The 22,134-nt window shown below is 44.3% G+C and overlaps 1 protein-coding gene across 3 annotated transcripts in view; it reads left to right on the forward strand.

Annotated features, from left to right (window-relative positions):
* The window catches only part of PLEKHG1 (pleckstrin homology and RhoGEF domain containing G1), a 141,124-nt gene that overhangs the window by 61,319 nt on the left and 57,671 nt on the right, over positions 1-22,134 (forward strand). For 2 of the 3 annotated variants that reach the window (XM_006768711.2, XM_015567188.1), the window contains one exon: positions 6,663-7,168. In XM_006768711.2, coding sequence (XP_006768774.1) covers positions 6,761-7,168 — 408 coding nt within the window. In that variant the 5' untranslated portion in view covers positions 6,663-6,760. Of the gene's footprint in view, positions 1-4,191; positions 4,228-6,662; positions 7,169-22,134 lie in introns of all 3 variants that reach the window. The other variant, XM_015567187.1, reaches the window with a different exon arrangement.

The raw sequence follows: 22,134 nt of genomic DNA on the forward strand, positions 1-22,134 counted from the left end.
CCCCCCGCAACCTTTCCTTTCCTGGCATATCCTTTCCTCCCTGGAGATAACACCTAGGCCCCACGTGTACTTTAGCTCCAGGCCCAGAAAAGCAGCAAATTCAGGTGGGCAGCAGCAAGACCACCTCCAATGACTCTATGACCCCCTGCTCTGGCACTGACCAATCAGTGGAGACCATGACTCTAAAAGGACATACCTGGAAAAATATTCTATTGAAATCCTCCCCTAAACTGCCAACCTTTAAACACCCTCAAAATGAAGGTCCTGACGCGTGCTTCCCCTCCCAGGAACATGCCCACACCTTTCCCTTCCTCTCTTCTTCCCCCACAGGTGCGTATCTCCAAAACTCCAAGGGGCCCCACGAGACTTGCAACCAGGGGAGCAATGGGCAGCGGCAGCTTGTCCAGGGCTCACCCCTGAACCTGTCTCCAGGGCCCCTTCTCTCTGACTGCTCAGTGAGCCAACGCAGCCCTTCAAGTCTCTCTCCTGTTGCTTCTTTCATCCTAGGCCCTTCCTTGTGTCACTGTCCCCAGATTGAATAAACACCCTCAGAAAATCACCTGGACTCTTATTGCAACATCTTCCCTGCAGGAAGTCAACAACCCACACACTGCAGGCCTGCCGGCCGGAGGCAGACCCACTCCGAGCCCAAGCTCCGTCCAGTAACAGCTTTACTGGCTCTTCAGTGCAACAAGATTTTTAAAAAACGACTCATTCTGGAAATCTTTTTAATTTATAGAAAAGTTGCCAAGATAAACCTAGAGTTCCTACCCCACTCTTCATGCAGCTTCCCCTAATGTAAACATCTTCCATGACCATAGAACATTGGTCAAGCTAACCTGTGAACGTGGTAACAAGATTTTCATTTCTTCATTACCAAACAGCTGCAAATAAGTGTGAAAATCATGTTTCCTAGAATGAGCACTCTGAACTTTAGGAACATGTGGACTTGGAGTCCTGGCCGGGCCCTTAATGCAAGCATCATGTCAGTATCATATAACACCGAAGGGCTATTTTATCTGTTGAGGTATCCATATATCAGAGGTGTGTGGGGGAGAAAGGTTCTCCTCAAATACCTGATGTTGTCTTTGAAATATATAAATGAGTATATTTCTTTTTTTAAATATATTTTTATTGGTTTTAGAGAGGAAGGGAGAGGGAGAGAGAGAGAGAGAGAAACATCAATGGTGAGAGAGAATCATTGATCTGCCACCTCCGGCATGGCCCATAGTGGCATAGAGCCCGCAACCTGGGCATGTGCCCTGAACGGGAATCAAACCGTGACCTCCTGGTTCATAGGTCGACGCTCAAACCCTGAGCCACGCACCGGTCAGGCTATTGGTGTATTTCCTATAACTTTGACTCTTAAAAGATGTTTGGGTCTCTTTGTTTTAAATCATGAAGTTGGTTGTGTATAGCACTGAGGCCCTACCAAGATTGGCTCTGTATTAACTGACCTTTGCTGGCTGATAGAGTCACTTGCTTATATTTTCGTCTCTCTCATGCCTTCCCGCTTTGGGCAATTTGCAGGCAGTGTAACAGGGAGCTACATCATTTTATTCATTGGTCTTGAGCACAACAAATTCTCCTGATTTTCATGCTTGTCCTGCCAAGGAACTCGGTTAGGTGTTTGTAGTCTGGAATAGCAACGAGCAGAATTTGGAAATCTTGATCCCTCCTCCATCGCTGCTGTGCAGCTCTGCCTGGTGAAACTGTCCTTGGGAGCTGTGACAGGAAGTGGCCGCTGTGGGCCCACCCGTCCCCCCTTCAACATGTAAACACGGTGGCAGGAAGCTTGGGCTTTACTTGCCATGGAAAGTTCTGCCTCAACCCCAAAGCAGCCCGAGAGACAAGTTAGAGCCACAGAGCTGTGTTTGATTCTGACAGTGCCGTTCCAAAGGAGAGCAATTAAAATAATGGAAGTTTGCAGAGCAAACACAAACCATGGAGTTAAAGCTCTTTCATTTAAAAAAAAAAGAAAGAAAATTAGAGAGAGGGACCCGCCATGAAGTAAAATGTGTGAAAGGGTATCTACATGGTAGCTGTGTCGCCGTTCTTCTTAAATTGAAGATGGCACAAGAAGGAATATTTATTCTGATGGCTTTTAGGCTGATGGTACTTCCAGCCAAAAGAATCATTAGGACTCCAAGGCCCCTGGACCTGGGCTTCCACCACCACCATGTGTGGGTTTACAAAGGGTCAGATGGACCAAGACCCTCAAGGTGGGTGGAAGCAGCTTATTTTAGGGTGTTCATGGTCACAACGCTTTCTTACCTGGGCCCTTCGCCATGCTTGGCAAGTTTGCAGAAGATGCTCTATTATTAGCCCTGATGGGGGATTAGGGAAGAAAGAGAGAGAGGCGATGAAACGGAAAGGAAAGCAAAGCATCACGTTACCCAAATGGTAGCACGACCTGCCGACATCTTTCACTCGGGGAAGAGGGGAAGGCTTTCTGCTCAGCAGCGTTCTGGCTCGTGTTTCAGCTTATCATGGGAAATCAGCTACCTCCATACCTAGGATGCAGGGAGGGGTTGTCTCCCAACTCCGTTTTGGCCAATTCGTAACAATATTGTGCACTAATGAATGGAGCTTTTTTTAAAAAAAGGGCACATTTTGAAATATATGCACCTCTTCTTTCATTATTATCTAAACAAAGATTGACAAGGAAGTAAATGTAGCTCTTACAGAATCATAGAATCATCTAGAATATCCTAGATCAGCATTGTCCAACTAAAATATAATGCAAGCCACATATATAATTCGTAAATTTTTAGTAGCCACATTAAAGGGAGTAAAATGAAACAGTAAAAAGAATATTTAGGAGATTTAAAAAAAAAAAAAGCAAGTAAGAATGTATAGACTGCAGCAAAAATATACTTAGGAGAGTGAAACAAGGAAGGGCATAGACATAATAGGAGAGCCTAGGCTAGGCTGCCTTAGCTCACTGGGAAGTCAAATAATAGGGGGCGTTGAAGACAGGTTCCAGGGGTTAGCCTGGGATGAGCTACCACTGCCCATTGTTCCCCTGGTTGCAAGTCTCAATGGAGTCCCTTAGAGGTTAGGGGATACGTGCCAGGGGAGGGGAGGAGACAGGGAAGGGAATGCATCTAGGAGATATTTCATTTAACGCACTACTCCAAAATATTATTTCAACATGTAATTAATATAAAAATTATTAATGAGGCATTTTATACTCTTTATTGCATAGCATACTAATTCTTTGAAATCTGGTGCGCATTTTACACTCACAGCACATTCCAAGTCAGACTAGTTGTATGTCAAGTGCTTAATAGCGGCATGTGGCTACTGGCTGCTGTGTTGATCAGTACAGCACTAGAAATAAATATTAAAAGTCAGCGAGTTGCATTTATGAAGAATAGGCCAGACAGGGTGGAAATCTTAAATTATTTTGAAGGAGGTGAGGACAAGACTAGACAGTTTTTATGAGGTATATTTCCTTACGTGAGAAAACTGTAATTATCTTCTAAGCAATGAAATAACATGAAAAATGTTACCCATTAGCAAAGGCAGCCTTATATTATTGCCATTTAAAGCCTAGCTTTAAATATTTCACTCCTGTCATTGGTAATTTTGGAAGGTGTTTAATTTGGGTCAGTAAACTTGGCCAACTACTACAGCCACCAAATAGCTCATATTCTGTTTTCTGAAGGGCCTGGTTGGCAGTCTGAGGAATGGGCTGGTCGGTCCAGGGTCTGCGAATACTGCTGACCCTTGAACAGTGCGGGGGTTATGGGTGCTCACCCCAGCCCAGTGGACAACCTGCACATAACTTTTGATTCCCCCAAAACGCAACTTTTCCCTCAGAATCTTCAGGGGATTGGCTCCAGGACCCCACAGATACCAACATCCACAGATGCTCAAGTCTGCATCTGCAGACTCCCAATCAAAAACAGAACAGGCATTTATTTAAAAAGATCTGTGTATAAGTGGACCCACACAGTTCAAACCTATGTAATTCAAGGATCAGCTGCATGGCCTGGCAGTGCAACATGTGATTCCTTCCTTGGAGCAGGGCCCAGTTCATGCTGCTGGTGGACTCTGCCATGAAGTGATCCCCTTTTACCCCACTTTGCCCGCCTCTGAAAGTATCAAAGGCACTGTCACTCCCGGCTGCCCAACGTGGACTCCTCTACAATCACTGCCAATTCTTTGTTCCTCTTTCATTCCTAGGTCCCAATATTGGCTGGCTAACTAGAGTGAGTGAAAGTAACAAATGAGTCTCTATCATGTTCATTTTCACCGATCCTGACAATGAGCATTTGCCAAGAGTTATATAACTATTAAATATAGTTTTCTGTACTGGAGAGAAGGTTGATTCCCATCTAGCCAAAAAACCATAACTTGCCCTGGAAGCCAATGTATACAGATCTATGGGGGAGGTTGATCAAGAGACTTCTGGTGCTCTAGCTTCATAGACAGGATGCCAGTTTATATTTGGTCCCAACTCATCGCCTCATTCGACCCTTGGGTCCTTGAAGGATCTCCAGATACTTTCTGAGTTAACGCCCAGTTGTGAAAGTGTGATGGACCTCATGGTTACGGTTATGGTTGATGCCAGAAGGAAGAAAACCTTGTATCTGCTTCTACGTTGAACTGCCCAGGACTTTCTTAACATCATTCCTAAATGTGGGCAAGCATCCTTTGCAGCAAGCACACCTCAGTGCCTGGCTGCTGCTTGGATTTTTGCCACCCTCAAGTTGGATCATGCTTTTTAGGGCAAGTGCATTTTAACTACTATAACCCATCTGTGTTTTATAGGCCATAAAGTTGTTATGGGGCAAGCAGAAAGCAAAAGCTTTAAAAATTCGTGGCAAACGTGTACCACGTGGTAGTGGTTGTCCTATTCAATTACTCATTTCCCACACTTTCTTACCATGCTTCCTTGTTGACCCAAGTTAGTTCCTGTGTTTTACATTCATTAATTTTAATATTTGCATTATAACTTGGCACTAATATTTGCCACGGATAGAAACTCTTCAGAAAAAGTCAGGATGCGGACTTGATGGATTCTTTATATTCTAGAAATATTGGTACCAGCTGTTTGGTGAGGTTTACTATAGAGTGAAATAAAATTCATGTTCCTTTTAAAAGATGATCATTAATCTATATTCTTGTTATTGTGTTTGTCTTGTTTTAACCTTCCAAACATAAGTTTCTAATTCTCCAAACATAAGTTTCTCTTCTAATTCTCCAAAACAAAATAAACATGGGTTTTGGTAGTAAGATAATCTACCAAGATGATATTAATCACACTGTTTATTACAAGGCTCTTTGTTTCTGTAAATCTGGGACCTCATCAAGGGGGGAAATGTCCATCCTGCCTTACAAATGAAGATGTTTGGAACTTTATGTTTCACCAAAATAGCTTTGGGACGGTTAAACCTCATGCAGGACCTTATGGGCCTAAGATTTCAGTGCTATGGGCACGAAGTAACCTTTAGACTTTGCAGGTATTCTCTGCTCATACCCTCTTCTAAACACAAGCAGCCCTGTTTCTTTCAAAATACATTATTTTCTTATAATTGAATTCCTATGTTTATTAATAACTTAATTATATGATTCCATTGTCATGTTATCTAACGTTACATTTGGGGGGGTAGGGGCGGGTGTTGTAGTTAATCAGACATGCTCTGTAACAGCGTAACTCCATATCTACCACAATGGAATGTCGGCTTCCAGGTAGAGATTGAGAGACACATGGTGAGCGGCTAAGTTTGAAAGGGGGTGTGGGTCTTAATAGTTGGGTTTTTCTTGCCCAGGATTAGAAAAATATGAACCATGCGACACTTTCTCTAATGCTGTTTACTAGTAAAATGCAAATTGTCAGCATCCATCGAGTAAGTAGCAGTGGTCCCAGGATGGAGGCTTAAACCTTTGTGGAATTAAGGTGGAATGCCCAAAATGAAGAACAGTGTTTCTCAAGCTTCCATAAGAATCGCCTAGGGCAGTGATGGCGAACCTTTTGAGCTCTGCGTGCCAGCATTTTGAAAAACCCTAACTTAATTCTGGTGCCGTGTCACATATAGAAATTTTTTGGTATTTGCAACCATAATAAAACAAAGACTTATATTTTTTATATTTATTTTATATATTTAAATGCCGTTTAACAAAGAAAAATCCATCAAAAAAATGAGTTCGCGTGTCACCTCTGACACGCGTGTCATAGGTTCGCCATCACTGGCCTAGGGTGCATTTTAAGTCCATAAGAATCAGTTGTGGTGCTTGTTAAAGCTATAGACTCCTGATGCCCTGACCGCTGAGCTTCTAATTCAGAAAACCGGGACCAATCTGCATCCGTTAGTCATCCCAGGTGGTCCCATTCTGAGGCAGTGGTTGCAGTGCCTCACAAACCCTAACGCGTGTGCACACAGCACCAGCATCTTGTCCTAATGCAGGCTGAAGTTCAGTAGGTCCGGGTGGTGCCGGAGACCGCATTTCTAGCATGGTCCCAGGTGGTGCTTTAGAACCTCTAACACCTACCATGGTACCTCTGCCTGTCCTCCTGTAACTAGCTCACTGCCTCCTTGTTTTTGACCCCATATATTTGGGGTGGGTTTTAACCTTTAAATTTTCTGTTTGATGTCGTTTTAAAATACCTTGCATATCTCATTCTTTTTTCTTTTTTCCTTTAATGCATTTAGATGTCCACCAGTTGCATCTCGATGTGCCATTAGCTGTAACCGAAGACCCAGATCCCAAGACCACAGCCAAGCATTCCCGCTGCCAAGAACGGAAGACGATGGAGCTCTCAGACAGCGACCGCCCGGTCAGCTTCGGTTCCACATCGTCCTCGGCCTCTTCCCGGGACAGTCATGGCTCCTTTGGCAGCCGAATGACCTTAGTTTCCAACAGCCACTTGGGCTTGTTTCCCCAGGACAAGGAAGCAGGAGCCATCAAACTGGAGCTGATTCCAGCCAGGCTGGTTTCCAGCAGCGAGCTGCAGAGGGAGAGCCTGGGCGGGCAACAGAGCCCAGACTCGGGCAGCGAGAGGCGGCCCTGGGCCCAGCGGAGGGTGGAAGCCAACGGGGCCACCAAAACAGGTGCTGAATCGGCCACCAGCCCCAAGCTCCTCTACGTGGACAGAGTTGTTCAGGAAATCCTAGAGACAGAAAGAACTTATGTGCAAGATTTAAAAAGCATCGTAGAGGTAAGACAAGCTATTTTTTTTTTTAGTTTGTTTTGCAGAATAAATAAGCTTGCAGCATAAAAAGCAAAGCCACCTGTGGGGGATGTGTTGTCTCCTAAGATGCAGAAATGGTGTGAATGTTTAAACAGGTCACAACTTAAGAGAAACCCTAAGGCAGTGCTCACTGTGTGAGAATCCTCTTAATGTTTGCATTAATGAATTGATCATGTGTTAGGAGCAAGAATGATGATACCAATGCATTTACCTATGTGTTGGGCTAACAACTCCTGCACCTGACTGAGTGCCTGGCAGATAGTGGAGCAGACAGGATGGAGGAGGGCTGCAGGCCTCCTGAATTGTAGGTGTCATGTGTATCTGGACTGCGCCCATCAGGCCCATCAGGCTATCGTCGCCCTGATGAATGACCTCTACTGGTGTCTGGGATTCCAAAAGTACTGATACCTCCCACCTCCGGAGACTGTCATTTCATGAGCCTGAGGTGTGGCCTGGAGGTGGAATTGTGAAAGCTCCCAGGTGATTCTGATAAGCAAACAAGCTTGGGAACTGCTGTTCTAGGCTGTTTTCAGTGGAAAGTGGTGCAGGTAGAGAAAAACTGTGGGCTTTGCCTTGGGAATTTCTGTTCACTTTTGCAGCGAGCAAGTTTGCATAAATTATTTGACTGTGCAAATCGAGCTCCACTTAGGTGCCAGCATTCGTACTCTGGAAATTCAGTTTTTAATTTGACTTTGATTTATAGGTAGGTTTTGAAGTATTAACTTACACTTAGCAGAATAGCACAGATGTTAACTCATTCACAATTAATGATGAAAATGTTAATATTTTAAAGACATACTGTAAGGCGACATTCACTTTGCTTCCCAGTAACATACCAAATTCTGTCATTTGTTAGTGCCTACTTCCTGTTTTAGACTTTTATTCTGAAATGTTTCAGAAAAGAGTAGGACATTTACTGATGAGAACATTCCCCACCAAATACATACATTCTTATAGCGTGAGCAAAAAAATTCTAAGGCATGATTGTGTGCCGAGTTCCACAAAGAATAGAACCAGACACTGCCGACTAAAAATAGCTATGATGTAACTTCCCAGTAAAAATAGAAAAATCAATTGATGCTCAACCAAAACAATATGTGATACCAAATGTCAAATAAGCCCAGCCAATTGTTTTTTTAATTTCAACAATGATGTCATTTGTACTTGAGAAGAAATACCTGTGAAACTGCCAATAATTTTACAACCTATTAGGAAATTTATGGTTGTCAAAGCTTTCTTTCGTCTTTCCCTTCTTTTGCTTTTTCTTTTTGGAAACTTTTCCACCTAATCAAAACTCGCTAAACTGAGAGAGAAGGCTTTAGTTATTGAACTGATAGTCCATGAACACTCTTGCTTTTCCTGGGCTGGTTGGTACACCTTGAGTGAGAAGTAATAAGGTAAAATATGAATGAAAGAAAGCAGGTCAAGTGAACTTGCATGTAGGTTGCCATGTCTGCAGGTTCCAGATTTGCAATCCTTTTTTTTCCCCGAATAAATCCTTTTTGGTGGTGAGAAGAAAAAAATATAAGTAAAAGACAGACTATTTACTAAGAAAGTTTTAGTAAAACTTCTATTTCAAGCTGTCCAAATGTTCTTGCCCTTTTTTCTTTATCCATGAATTAACCGTGTTTTGCATGAAGCCTTGGTGGGCATTTCCTATAAAGTCCACAGATAGTAAGTATGTTAGGCTTTCTAGGCCCTGAGGTCTGTCACAGCTGCTCAGCTCTGCCATAGTAGCTCAGAAGCAGCCAGGAATGGGTGTGGAAGTTGCAGTAAAACTTTAGGACCAGATTGGACCCAAAGGCCATAGTATGCCGACCACTACAATAGACTGTAAATTTGTGCCTGTGGTTCATCAACTGTAAAATGAGACTAATAAGTAGTACCTGCTTCGTTGGGATAATTAGATGATATATGGAAAGCTGTTACAATAGTGCCTGGCACATTGGTAAGTAATTAATAAATAGAAATCACCCTCCTCACCAGCCTCCTCTGAATTCACTACAGCAGAAATTTAAGTTGGAAAAAAATTTTAGACTCGTTTTATCTAGTTTTTTCCTTTATTAAGAGGAACCAATTACAGCAGGTCCTGGAATAACATCATTTCTTTGTGTTGTATCATTATAACATTGATGAGATGCCTTAGCATTTTAACTCTTACTTGTGTCCATTCGCCTCTGGTAAAATTGGTTTCTTTATACGTCTTCAAGTTACAAAACCTACCCACGACATGAAGCTAGGATTCACTATATATTTTTCCACTTGCAGCAGCTCTACCCAATAAAGATAGTTAAAATGGGTATTTTTAAAAAATGCAAAATGCCATAGTCTAATCATTTATAGCGGTGATGGTGAGTCATTTTTCATTTCTGCATAATTCAGACTTTCTGTACTCTGCTTTATCAAATCCCATCTAACCAGTATCTTCAGTCTTCATTCTCGATTTTGTGAATTTCCTCCATTTCCAGAGCTCTGAGAAAAGCTCTTGGTATGGAGGTATCCAGTTCGTTGGAAGGGGAACCCTCTTACACTGGGAAGCAAGCCTTCCATATTTGTGCAGAATGAAAAAGGAAACCCAGGAAGCACGCCTTGGGAGTTCGTCCCATGATTCGATCATTTGTTCTTCCTAGAGACTTCGCTCTTAGGCTCTCGAGGTGACCAAGACTTGGAGGGAGTGGGATCTGAGTTGGCTTTTGTCCTAGGCCAACCCTCCCTCGGGGACAACACTGTGGATTTGAGGTGTTTCTGATGAAGCTTGGCTTCCTAGGGATCCTGTTGGAGACAAGAGTGCTGGGTGTGGAAGGGGCAGTTCCGGTCTCTGCCACTCTCTCCCTTAGCTATAAAGGACTGGCTCCAATGGGCCTTCTCTGGACCGGCTGCAACTACTTAGGATACTGGACAAGAGGAGAATGGTTTTGAATGAAGGGAAAAGCCTATTGAGAAGAGGTGACTTGTCGTAGATTGTATTGTCTTAGTACTTGCAGATATCCTCACTCAAAACCCTCCCTCCAGGTTAAATAACATTTATTATGCTGGCGCTTTGAATGAGGTTCATGGAGACCAAAGTTCTTGAATGCTGAGGGAAGTACGTGTTCAATGCTAGCGTGTAGGACTTGGCAGGGATTGTCTGTAATGAAGGCTTGTTATGTGGGTGGATTTAATAAAGAACTTACACTGTGGTACTTGGCACAATTTAATGTACGTTTTCTTTTACGTGGCATTTGAGCACTTTTATTTGAATGTCTCTATTTGTTTTTTCCTCTAGGGCTTTTATCATAATGGGCAAGTGAGATCTTTCTTAAAACCGTTTAAGATCTATGATAATTTAGAAGCAAATGTGCTGAATAGGTTTCTGCTTATGTAGAAACTATTCCTCAAATAGCACACCTGATTACTGCATATAATCCCCAAATCTCACTGACGGTTCATTTCCATGTCTCTTTTGTTGTTGTTATGCCTCCTTCCTCCCTATCCTATCTCACTCTCATCTCTTGCCACCCAACAGTGACAAAAACTTAGAAGGTGGGAACACAGTGGTTTGAGTGTCATTCTCTTCTGCTCTTGGCAATCTCCTGTGGGAGGGGGGCCAGGGACCTGGGCTTTCACCTCTTGCCATGCCGAATGGGTTTGCCCATTGTAAATGTTTTATTAATACCTTCTGATTGATTGCTAATGAGCACTGAAAATAGTTCCAGGTGAGCAGCATTCAGCAAAACCAAGTGAGCCAGAGGTTTGCAGAGTTGCCACGCAAAAGTAGCTAGCTGTCGGCTGCTCACAAGAATTTATGTGTATTTAATGACCGATGGCAGTTTGGGTTATTCAGTTACATAAAAACTTTTACAGCTGAATATTAATTCATAAATCTTAATTTATGACCAGACTTTGAGTCAAAACTAAGGAACCTTATTTGAAATACCTACATTGGTCAGACTCTCTTGCAAACTTGGTAGGCAGCAAGGGTTAACAGTGCTTTGAGGCTTAGCATCACCTCATGGATTCCGACAGCTGTAAATATACTGCAGAACTACCACTTCTAAATTTTCTGCAGATGTGCCTTAATAACAGCAAACACACAAAAAGTTACATTAACAGCTGTGTACCCAAAGAAGGTAGGAAACATTTTTGTGAACTGGCAGTCTCTACAATGCATTATATATACAGTTTACCCTTGAACAACGTGGTTTGAGCTGCACTGATCCACGTATACATGGATTTTTTTTTCAATAAATATACAGTCAATCCTCCATACCCTTGGGTTTCACATCTATGGATGCAACCAACCTCATATTGAAAACAACATTTTTGATCCTCGATTGGGAATCTGCAGGTATGACATCCTGCCTAAAAGCAAAGGCAAAATTAGGACATTTGAATTAAGTTCAGACTGCTCCCTAATATAGTAATTGTGTGGGAGCAAGTTCATGTTTTCAAAACAGAAGTTAAAGCTGAACTGACTGAGCTTATTCTTTCCAAGTGTTATGACTGTTACAAATAGTCTCACCACACCTCTGTCCCCTTTGCTCAGACGAGACGATTAAAGAATGCTAGGCTGGTTGTTAGGAAACATGGTTTCCCATTTACATGAAGTAAGACTAATAAAGACAATGACAGATATCCTAATGCATTTTTCTTGCCATCGTATAAGAAAAAAAATGCTTTAAAAGAATTTCAATCTTTCTTGGCAGTTTAGAGTTTATTCACATTTTTAAAAACTTTAACGAATAGATTTTCACCCTAATCTGAAACCAACAAACATGATTACTTATAAATGCAAATAGTTCAAAATATTTCAGTACTGATAAGATTTGCACAATTTGATCAAATATTCTTGCACAAACTATAGCATTTGATGTCTATGAAATTTTTTAAATTTTTTTTATCCATTTTAGAGAGAGAAAAAGAATGGAATACAGAAAAAGAAACACCACGAGAGATCATTGCCTCCTGCATGCCCCCTACTGGGGATCGAGCCCAAAACCAGGGCATGTGTCCTGACCAGGACTCGAACCAGGGACCTTTTGGTTCATGCATGGGTCAATGCTCAACCACTGAGTCTATGAAACTCTCAGTTTTCCAAGGAGATTTAAGAGGTAACTGTTAGTGTTTCTGATGTTAAAGTTAGAAAAATATTTTGCACCTACACTTACAGATTCAGTTAGACAGTATATTAAAGGAAAGGATCAACTTACAACATAAATGGGGTGGGAGGAAATAGAAACTACTTTTCGCAGTCATAACTGAGTATGTTCATTTTTTTTTTGAATGACCAAGCACTTGTACAAATGCCTGCAACTAAAAAGTCCCTTCCCATTCAATCAGCCTTTTCTTTTAAGACAACATTTTGATTTTTTAATGACAGGGCATTTCAGAAACTTCAGTTAACTCTGGTGATTGAATAGCTATTATTACTAGTCTGCTAAAGAACTGTTAATATATTTCAGAGACTGCCTGTGGGCAAAATTCTATTGAAGATTTGCTAGAACAGGTCCTATTCAGTTGAACCAGAATCATGCTGCCTTTGGGTGTGTGCCATCTTGAATATTCAATTAGACTGAGTGGGTAGAAAATTATAGAATTCAGGAAATTATGTTCTAAACCAACCAACCTTCAGTTGGGAGAAGTTTCCCATGCCCAGAAATTTCTTCCAAAAAAACAGATGTTGCTTGCACCTTTGTGATAAAGGAAACAATAGACATTTAAAGACAGCATAAATTGTCTCCTCCTCCCCCTACCCCAAGGAATATAACAAAATGATGAAAAGCTAAAATCTGGAAGAACTAAATCCAAATCCTGGTTCTGCCCTTTCTCTATAGGATCTTGGACAAGTTACTGAACTTCTCTAAGTTCTGTGTTTTTTCACCTGTAAAAGGAAATAATAAGATTGTTGTGAAAATTAAATAAGTTTACCCACGCAAAATGCTTAGCAAAGTGCTGGGCATACAGTAGGCACTCAAATAAGTGCCATTATTATTATTATTATTATTATTATTATTATTAGTGTTATTTGGACAAAGCCAGTAATTTTTGGTAGGCTTTAAAGTATCATAGCATTGTTGTGCTTTCTAATCTATGTTAAAGTATTAGTCCTAGAAATTATTTTAACTTTAATTTAGAAAGAATATATCCTACGGTTTTCAGTTTACCTGACATACCTACGTGTAGTTGGGGTGCATTCTAATATCATGACCGCCTGCAATGTGGGGTGAAATCATTTTCAGAATTTTGGTTTGAGCTGAGTCCAAGGGAGACTGGCTTCGGGACAGGGCACTGGCCTGGGCTCCGGTGACATGCTGGCAGGCAGCTGTGTGCCCGGGGACGAGCGGCCAGGCTGACCTCAGCTTTGTCCTGTGTAAATGAGTCTAATTCACAAGCTGAACCCTAAGAATGACAGGAGACTGCATCCCCGCCAGCCTCAGCGCTCAAGAATGGGACCAGGAAATAAGTAAGTCCTTTGAGCAGCCAAAATAGATATTTCAAACGCTGAACAGTAAATCCTTGTCTTTGCCCAGGAGAGGCCCGAGCTCCCCCTAAGAGCCCGTTTACCACACATGCTTAAAGTCAGCTTCATGATTTGGCTTCCTAGCCCCCAGCAAAGGTGGGGTGGGAGGGGATGGGTGCGACCAGCACAAAGGAACAGAGCAAAGAACCCCTTAGTAGATGAATTCGTGCAAGGCCACTTAGAATGGGTGCAGACTCCCCTCAGTCCCCCTGGTGAATTTTACTCATAATTATGGCCCAGCCATGACCAAAGTGCTTACTGATGAGTCTGAATAGCAAGGAAATTTTATTACGTTTGGTACAGCACGTAAACTATATTGTCTGCTGCCTGGCCTTCCTAAACAAAGCAATTATCTATAATAATTAAGGCGTAATATGCCAATTGGACCGGAAGTCCTTCCGGACAACTTTCCTGACGAAGCTGGGGCTGCAAGAGCCAAGCCCCTTGCATGAATTTCGTGCATCGGGCCTCTAGTTCAGTTATAATAATTGACTTTTTAAATGGTTTTCACTAACATAAAATACACATAATGTCTATAATTCACCATTTTGACCATTTTTAGGGGTACAATTCTTTGGCATTGAACACATTCACAATGTTGCGCACTGTCCATTTCTAGAACTTTCTTATTATGCCAAGCAGAAACTCTGTGCCCACTAAACAGTAACTCCCTATTCTCCTCTTCCCCGGGCCCTGGCAACCTCCAACCTACTTTCTGTCTCTGCAGTGGCTGGAATCATACAATATTCGTCCTTCTGTGTCTGGCTTATTTCACTGACCAAAATGTTCCCCAGGTTCACCCATGTGGTAGATCATGTCAGCATTTCATTAACTATCATTAGCTGTTAATACTTAGAGAAAAATCCTGTACAGTAGCTGGCCCCTTAACAAAAATGAGATGACACTTTATGAAAAATGAGAACGATTTTTACCCTGTAAGGGAAAGATTACGAAAGTAATAAAGGCATGATGAGAAATAGCAAGCATCTCTCCAACCCAAAGCCAGGTGGAATGCTTGTTCTAAAAGTGAGGACTCTTTGCTTTGTTAAATTAATATAAAATAATTCATGACAATTCTTGGGCTTGAAACATAGGCAACCCTTTCCCCCCAAAATAGGCCACATGCAGCCCAAGTCTGTGGTTTCAAATGGCAAAATCACACTGAGGCAAAATTACTCTTTCATTTTCTCCACGTGCTGCCTAAAGGGTGTGTGTGTGTGTGTGTGTGTGTGTGTGTGTGTGTGTATGTTGGGAGAGGCAGCGTGAACCGTTCCTTTAAAACTACACTTTAAAATATTTTCTTCTGAAACAAGCCTGTTTTCCACTTTGGAGCAACAAGAAATGTTACAAGTGCTCCTCCAGCTCTATAATGGGGCTTGAATTCTGCTGTTAACCTTTCAGAGTGCTAAATGGGAGATGAGTCGGAGGGCAGGCGCTGGCCGCCAGCAGCAGCCCACAGTAAACAGGGAACCACTGCGAAGACTGCGGCCTTTGTCCTCCGTGCAGCAGCAGCTAAATCACTGCCTGGGTCTGTTTATAGCCTCCTGCATGGTGTTCCAAATGCAAATGCGCAGGGAGAAAGGGGCGAGAGTTAATCTCCTTTTGATTAGGGAAGCCTTTCTTTTCTGGGGCTAAGGGGGAGTGGGGTAGGCGGGCAGAGCCTTAAGCAGGGAATGCTTGGTTTGGGCATCTTGGAGAGGTTGTGTGGTAAAAATGCTGTTCGGAGACAAAGGAGAGGGGAGGGCGCCAAAGAGGAATGCAGGGTTGGGTTGCAGTTCTATAGGACTTCGGCCACTTAGAGAGCTGGAGAGACCAGCTCAGGGAGGGGGAGAGTTAACCCTCGCCTTCCCAGGCTCCCTGGGCCCTGTTAGCAGACTGACCCGGTGTCCAGGGACCTCCCATTCTGCAGGCATGCGGTGCCCAGAGAGCCGCAGCGTGAGCCCTGCCAGCGGCTCCCCTCAGTCTGTGGCGGACAAGCGACCACATAGATTCCCAGAGCACTGTGGGGTGACCACCCTCGCTTCCTTGATCATGGATTATGAATGGCAATGCACCCAGGAGCACCTGACCTGGCCCAGGCGGGTGGGAAGGATCAGAGACCGTTTCCTGGGAGGAATCTTGGAGGAGGAGTTAGCAGCAGGTTATGACAGCAGGTAATGATCTTGGCAGTCAGAGGAGAATAAAGACAAAGAAGCAGGAGAGAACAGGAGTCCTGAAAGCACAAGCAATGAGTGTCTGGGTGCTGGGGGAGGAAGGGTGGGGAGAGACCGGGAGGGAGCAAGCGACTGGTAAAAAGAGGGGCCGAGTGCAGCTGCGGGGGCTCCGGGGTTGAGTGTAGACCTATGAACCAAGAGGTCATGGTTCGATTCGGTCAGGGCACATGCCCGGGTTGTAGGGGCATGCAGGAAACAGTGATCAATGACTCTCTCTCAATTGTTGTTTCTATATCTCTCTCCCTCTCCCTCTCTGCAGTAAAAATATTTTTTTTTAAAAAAAAAAGAGGAGCCCAGAAAAGTAGGCAGGGGTGCAAGGCTTGAAGGGCCTCCCTGGAGCTGAAGGCTGTGAGGAGTCGCGGCAGGAATTTATTCAAATCCAAGTGTTAGAAGCTTTCACCAGATTCTCCTGAAAAGTTGGACCGGGCAGGACCCACAATAGGGGGATTCCTTAGGGTGTCCTTGCAGTAGTCCTGGTGGGAAATGAGAGGAGGGGTCCGTTTCAAAAGAGAGCGAGGGGAGCCTGGCAGGATTTACTGTCCAGGGGGCATAGCAGGTGAGGGGCCAGCGTCTGGGAGTGTCATGGGGTTCGGTATGCAGGTCTCCCTGACAGTCTTCCGACCCTGCCCCAACAATGATGGCTAATAACAAGCTGCTCAATCGGTTAGCCTTCCTGCGGCAGAAAAAGGTGGTGGAGAATCCCTCGTGATGGCTTGTGAGTGAGCAGATAGAGTTCATTTGCTTTTGAACAAACAGAGGTTCCAATCTGGCTGTTTCCCTGCTCTACTGAGGAGGCACCTGGGACACAGATGGCCACGCAACAGCTGGGCACACTGCGCACGGCTCCTTGCACGCACCTTGTCATTTAACCCCGTGAAGGAAGATGAGACCTGGGTAGCTGTACTGTCCCTACTTAGCAGCAGACACAGGGGGGTCTCAGCACGTTCAATAACCCGCCCCAGGTCCGCTGTCAGGCCCAGGTGCCTGCCTTGCAGCCTGTCCGTTCCCACCACCCTGTCAGGAGCAGCACAGGAGCGGAGCCTCCAGGAGGAATCCGCTCTCTTGTCCCCAGGTAAGTCCTGGGAGAGAAGTTTCCTGCAGTTGGAACCTGCATCTCTTTCAAGAACAAGCATGGGGTGTACTTCTATTCAGGTTGTAAAATTGTTGCTGTAGAAATTCAGCCTATATCATCTGTTGAAAAATCACTTACGGAAACTGTAAACCATCCTATGATCTATCTACCTCTACCTCTCTACACCTCTGCCTCTGCCTCTGCCTCCTCTCTCCTCTGAGTAATAAGATGACCAGAGGCATTGTGCTTTGGATTGCAGAGAGGAGAGTTTTCTTCAAATCACACGTTTCACTCTCTGGCCACAGATTGGGACCAGGCCTCAAGGAGGACAGAAGGAAATCTTTGCATTGGCCCCACCCAAGAGGCCAGCACTCTTTGAGGTCGAGTTTCTGGGGAGCGTCCCATCACATTGGCCACTGCAGTCTACCCTCTGGACAGTGCCTCTCCTTGCTGCCCCTGGCTCACCGAGCCCTGGGCTGGTTCCGTGTCAATAAATAACTTCTGATTGAGATCTTATTGTGATGAGATCAACAAGAGCATAACCAGAGGAGCAACAAGATATGCCCTCGGGGCTACTCATTGTTTTCAGTACAATGAGCGGAACAGCTCAGCCTATGCATTTCCATATTTAGCTCTGGATTACCTAATGCCGCCACAGTATAATCACTTTCATTCGCACTGAGGTCCTCTTTGTGTAGAGGCTTTATTTTAATGTATACAGCCTCATGGCGTTGCAATCTTCAAGTAGTATACCTTGACCTTGAGGGTCATTATCAAAGTGACTCAGTAGATGGGAAGTCAGCTAATGTCTTCCAGCTTCTTCCTCTCACCCATTCATATTGTCCAGGTTGAAACTTTATTCTGCTTCAGGGTTAGGAACAGCACTCAGCTCTTTTCTCTAAGGCCTTGTTGCACAGCTGTCCTATCTTGAGCACCTACTGTATACAGATGAATTGCTATGAGAATTAACTGTATTATAGTCTCAGGAAAAAGAGGCCGGACAGCGTTCCAACTCATTACATAGCCATAAAGTTCATTGCTGCCCAGGGCGTGATTGGGTTAAGGATGCGGTCACTGGGATGTGTGCGCGGGCACCGGTGTCTGCGCCTGTCGTAATGGGCCATTATTTGGTGTCCTTATTTCAAAACTGCTGGTGCCCTGGAAGGAGGACGCCTCGGGTGAAGTGTGGGTGGCGATGGGGTCTGTGAACAGGAGGTATTTTTGCTGCAGAAATCAGTGGCCACATTTTGATGTTGAGTGAAGGGTTTTAGGTCCAGTGAACCAAAGTGGAGACGTCAGAGCCTGCTGACAACACCCGGCCTGGCTGTGCTCAGGGGGTGTGCCGGGTGCTACCCAACAAGCTTGCTTGTGAGGCTCCACGCGAGGCGGGAAAAGAAGTTGCTTGTCCACCATTGAGAGGGAGCTTTCCTCAGCAGGGCCTTCATCCTTTCCATCCCAGCAGCTCGGCCCTGGCCTCTGACAAAACCTGCGCGTGCAGAGCCGCCGTCTCTCCTCATTTCCCACAGATGTCCACTTTATAGCGACTCCTTATCCTGTGGCTCCCACCTGTCCTGCTTCCCAGGCGCTGCGCCTTGTACATTTTTGTGGGTACTTACTAGTATCCCGGTGCCAGGAGAGGGAAGAATCCATCGGCGGTGGTTCCCAGCGCCTGGTTTGGTAAAGGGGGGCCCTGTGGGGAGCTACATGGAGGGAGTCATGCAAACGAAGAGCCGATGCTGACCCTCCTGGGCGACAACTGAGGGAGCAGAGAGCCACGCACTGGAGGGGGGCAGGAAGGAAACCTGGGCGGGAAGGCCTGAGGCAGCGTGGGGAGTGAAGGGCAGGTGGCTGACCGCTGGCTGGCGGGCTGGCCGATGGTTGATGAAAACAGGAAGGATGCCCTGACCGGTTTGGCTCAGTGGATAGAGCGTTGGCCTGCGGACTGAAGGGTCCCAGGTTCGATTCCGGTCAAGGGCATGTACCTTGGTTGCAGGCACATCCCCAGTAGGGGGTGTGCAGGAGGCAGCTGATGGATGTTTCTCTCTCATCGATGCTTCTAACTCTCTATCCCTCCCTTCCTCTCTGTAAAAAATCAATAAAATATATTTTTTTAAAAAAAGAAAGAAAAGAAAACAGGAAGGAGTGGGTTCAGCACGTGGACGGACAGACACTAGTTCACATGGTCAGTGGAGATCCTGGCCCACGGGAGGTGCTGGTCAGTGAGAGCCGTCATCTTTGGTGGGCGCCTACCCTACACCTGCTAAAAGCCAGACGTAGTCCCAGATGAGGTCAGCAGCAAACGGCTCCTACTGTTTTAAGGACTAAACCTTGGGAGCAGTAGACCAGGATTTTGGAGCCCGGGCCATTAGGCAGCTGGTCCTGGTGTGAATACAACCAAGTCCCTCATTCTCTGGATGACTCAGCAAGGGTCACTTTGACACCCATGAAACTTTAGGGTATATGTAACTTTTTTTGTACTTTAGTCTTTTCATCTAAATGATGGGCACACCTCCTAGAGTTGCTGTGAAGATTAAGTGAGATAATGCATATAAAGCAGGGAGCTCAGCACCTACCAATAAATAATAATAATAATAATAATAATAATGGTAGGAATAAGTAGCAGTGAAGAGGAATTAAACTTCAGATGATCTAATAATATACATTTATTTCACTGATCTTTTATTTTCTTTCCCATATACAAAACCCTTTGGGCTTTATTTAATTTTCCTTAATTACCATGTTTCGAATTACACCAGCAGCAGCCTGATTATAATCGAGATGAGTCAGTTCCTCATTTTCAGGTACTTAAAGCTTTGCCAGGACACCACACCCCTCCACCCCGCATCAGGCTTCCCCTTTTCTCCTCCAGGCTTAGAGCCCTCGTGGTGTCTGGCTGCTTCCTTCCCTGCCCTGGGACCTGGAGAGTAAGAGTGAAAAAGTCATGCTAAGTACAGGTACCCCGTGAAGGAGGAAAACACAAAAAGAGAGTTGGTGAGACGTGGGACATCAGGAAGGCTCGTTCTCAAAGAGGTGGTTGATACACTTCCTCCGCTCTCTGTCTCCTAGGGCCCACCGGAAGCCTGCTGTAGGCTTTATTCTGGAAGGTTCCGGCAAACCTTCTGGTTGCCCATTTTGAAGGTTTAAACATATTGTACATTTTTGTGCATTTAGTAAGCGCAGAGATTATCCCAAGTAAACTTACTTTATTTTTTCCCTGGTGCTAGAAATGATGACAGGATTAAAGATGCAAGAAAAAAGCACTGGTAGGTTTCAAAGAAGCAGGGAAAGGTATTTCCATAGGCACCGGGGCCTCTGTGTGGGTGTGTGTCCACCTCTCCTTTGCATATGAAAATGTTGTCCATGTAATTTGAAAGCTGTAGGTACGAGTTTTAAAATATTTAACAAAGCAATCGAAAATTTTTCTGCTATATCATTACAGAAGGGACTCTTAAGAACTTTTCTCGTTGTTATAACCAAGGGCAACAGAAGAGATTAATTTTAGTGTTATCTTTATACGAAACTTCTTTGTAATTATTGTAACGCATTTGCAGATTTTTTTAAATTTACATGCATCAAATGATTCCTCCTGATACCAAAAGGAGGTAAATAAAGACCATTGGTTTCTGTAATGGTGGTCAGAAGTGTAGGAAAAAGTGGGCCTCCAGCTGTGTTAGGAACTTTAACAAAGTAATGCTAATCCCGCTCCTTAATATCTTGCTTGTGCCGTCAGGGTATGTAGACTGCCAGTTCACAGACAGTTTCTGCCTCAAGCCTTTGAGGGACATCAGACATTCCCAAGTATCTTCAAGCAAAGATGATTATTGCCCTTTCTACTCACATTGCTGTTTTTAACAGAATTCCAGTTCCCCCTCCCGTCCCCAGGTGTCTCTTTCTGGAAGAACTGCCCGATCCTCCCCTTCTGGGCCTAGCTGTCCAGTCCCTCCCTGAGAGGAACCCGGCCCCCTGCTTACAGGGGAAGATGCGAAGCAATGAGGTGACTGAACAGGCACAGGTATCATTTGTCACAGCCTAACGAGAAGGCCATTCCGGACATTTTCTTCTGATGTTTTCTGTATTGAAAGGATGGTGGATGGTAAATGAGGCCGAAACCTCCCATTTTTTATTCTCTTACTACAACATGTCAGAGCCTTCGGCACTGACTTCCAGGCATCGCCCACTAAGATCGGCCTCTCTGCCATCCATTAGTAAGGCTGAATGAGAACTGATGTAGCAGCAACAGAGGCTGCTTTTAACTTTATTTAGATCTCTCTCTCTCTCCCTCTCTCTCTCCCTCTCTCTCTCCCTCTCTCCCTCCCCATTCTCTCTCTCAAATGTGTGCTTGTCTTTCTTTCTCTCTCTTACTTGATCTTTCCTCTTCTCTCATTTTCCTCCTCTTCCCTCTCCACCCCTCCACTCCTCCCTCCACTCTCTTTTGCCTCCTCTGCCTCTTCCCCTCTCCTCCCCACCCCAGTTATTCTCCTCTTCCTCCTCCTGTCTCCCTACCCTCAACAATGCTGGCAGAGAGAGTTTGTCCTGTTGATGACATATTGCATTTTCAGTCCAATGCTCTGTGGTGTGGGGACTACCGTTATATTAACTCGGGGAAAACATTGTTCCCACACTCAGAGCTTTTGTTTCCAGCCGAGGGCGTGGCCAGAGACCCCTAGCTTTCACCCACCTTCCTCCCCTATGGATGTGGAGAAAGAAAGAAGAGAGATTAACTTGGAGATTAAGCTTCTGGTACCTTATCTGCAGGCTGCAGCAGGAAACTTTACTATAAACCCTGTTTAGTGGCTTATTTGGAAGAAAGATAAAGGTTTCTTTCATTTGAAAACGTATTCTTCTATACTCTCCCACATTGTAAATAATTCTAACGCATTGTTACACTGTGACTTCTTTTACATATCTTTCTCCCTTCCTCTATGTGAGCACCTGGAGGAGCGGGGATCATGTCTTAATCATTTCTGACTGCCCCTTTCACACAGAACTCACACATAGGATGTGCCTGCCAAAATCTTTATTAAGTACATTATATACAATGCAGCCATTATAAGGAATGAGAAAGAACGATTGCTATATTTACATTTAAGCATTATGTGTATTCATATACATTGAAGGGGGGGGGAGCTATGATCAAGCCTAAAATCTC

This window comes from Myotis davidii, unplaced genomic scaffold (assembly GCF_000327345.1).
Source record: "Myotis davidii unplaced genomic scaffold, ASM32734v1 scaffold1323, whole genome shotgun sequence".
NCBI classification, from domain to species: domain Eukaryota; kingdom Metazoa; phylum Chordata; class Mammalia; order Chiroptera; family Vespertilionidae; genus Myotis; species Myotis davidii.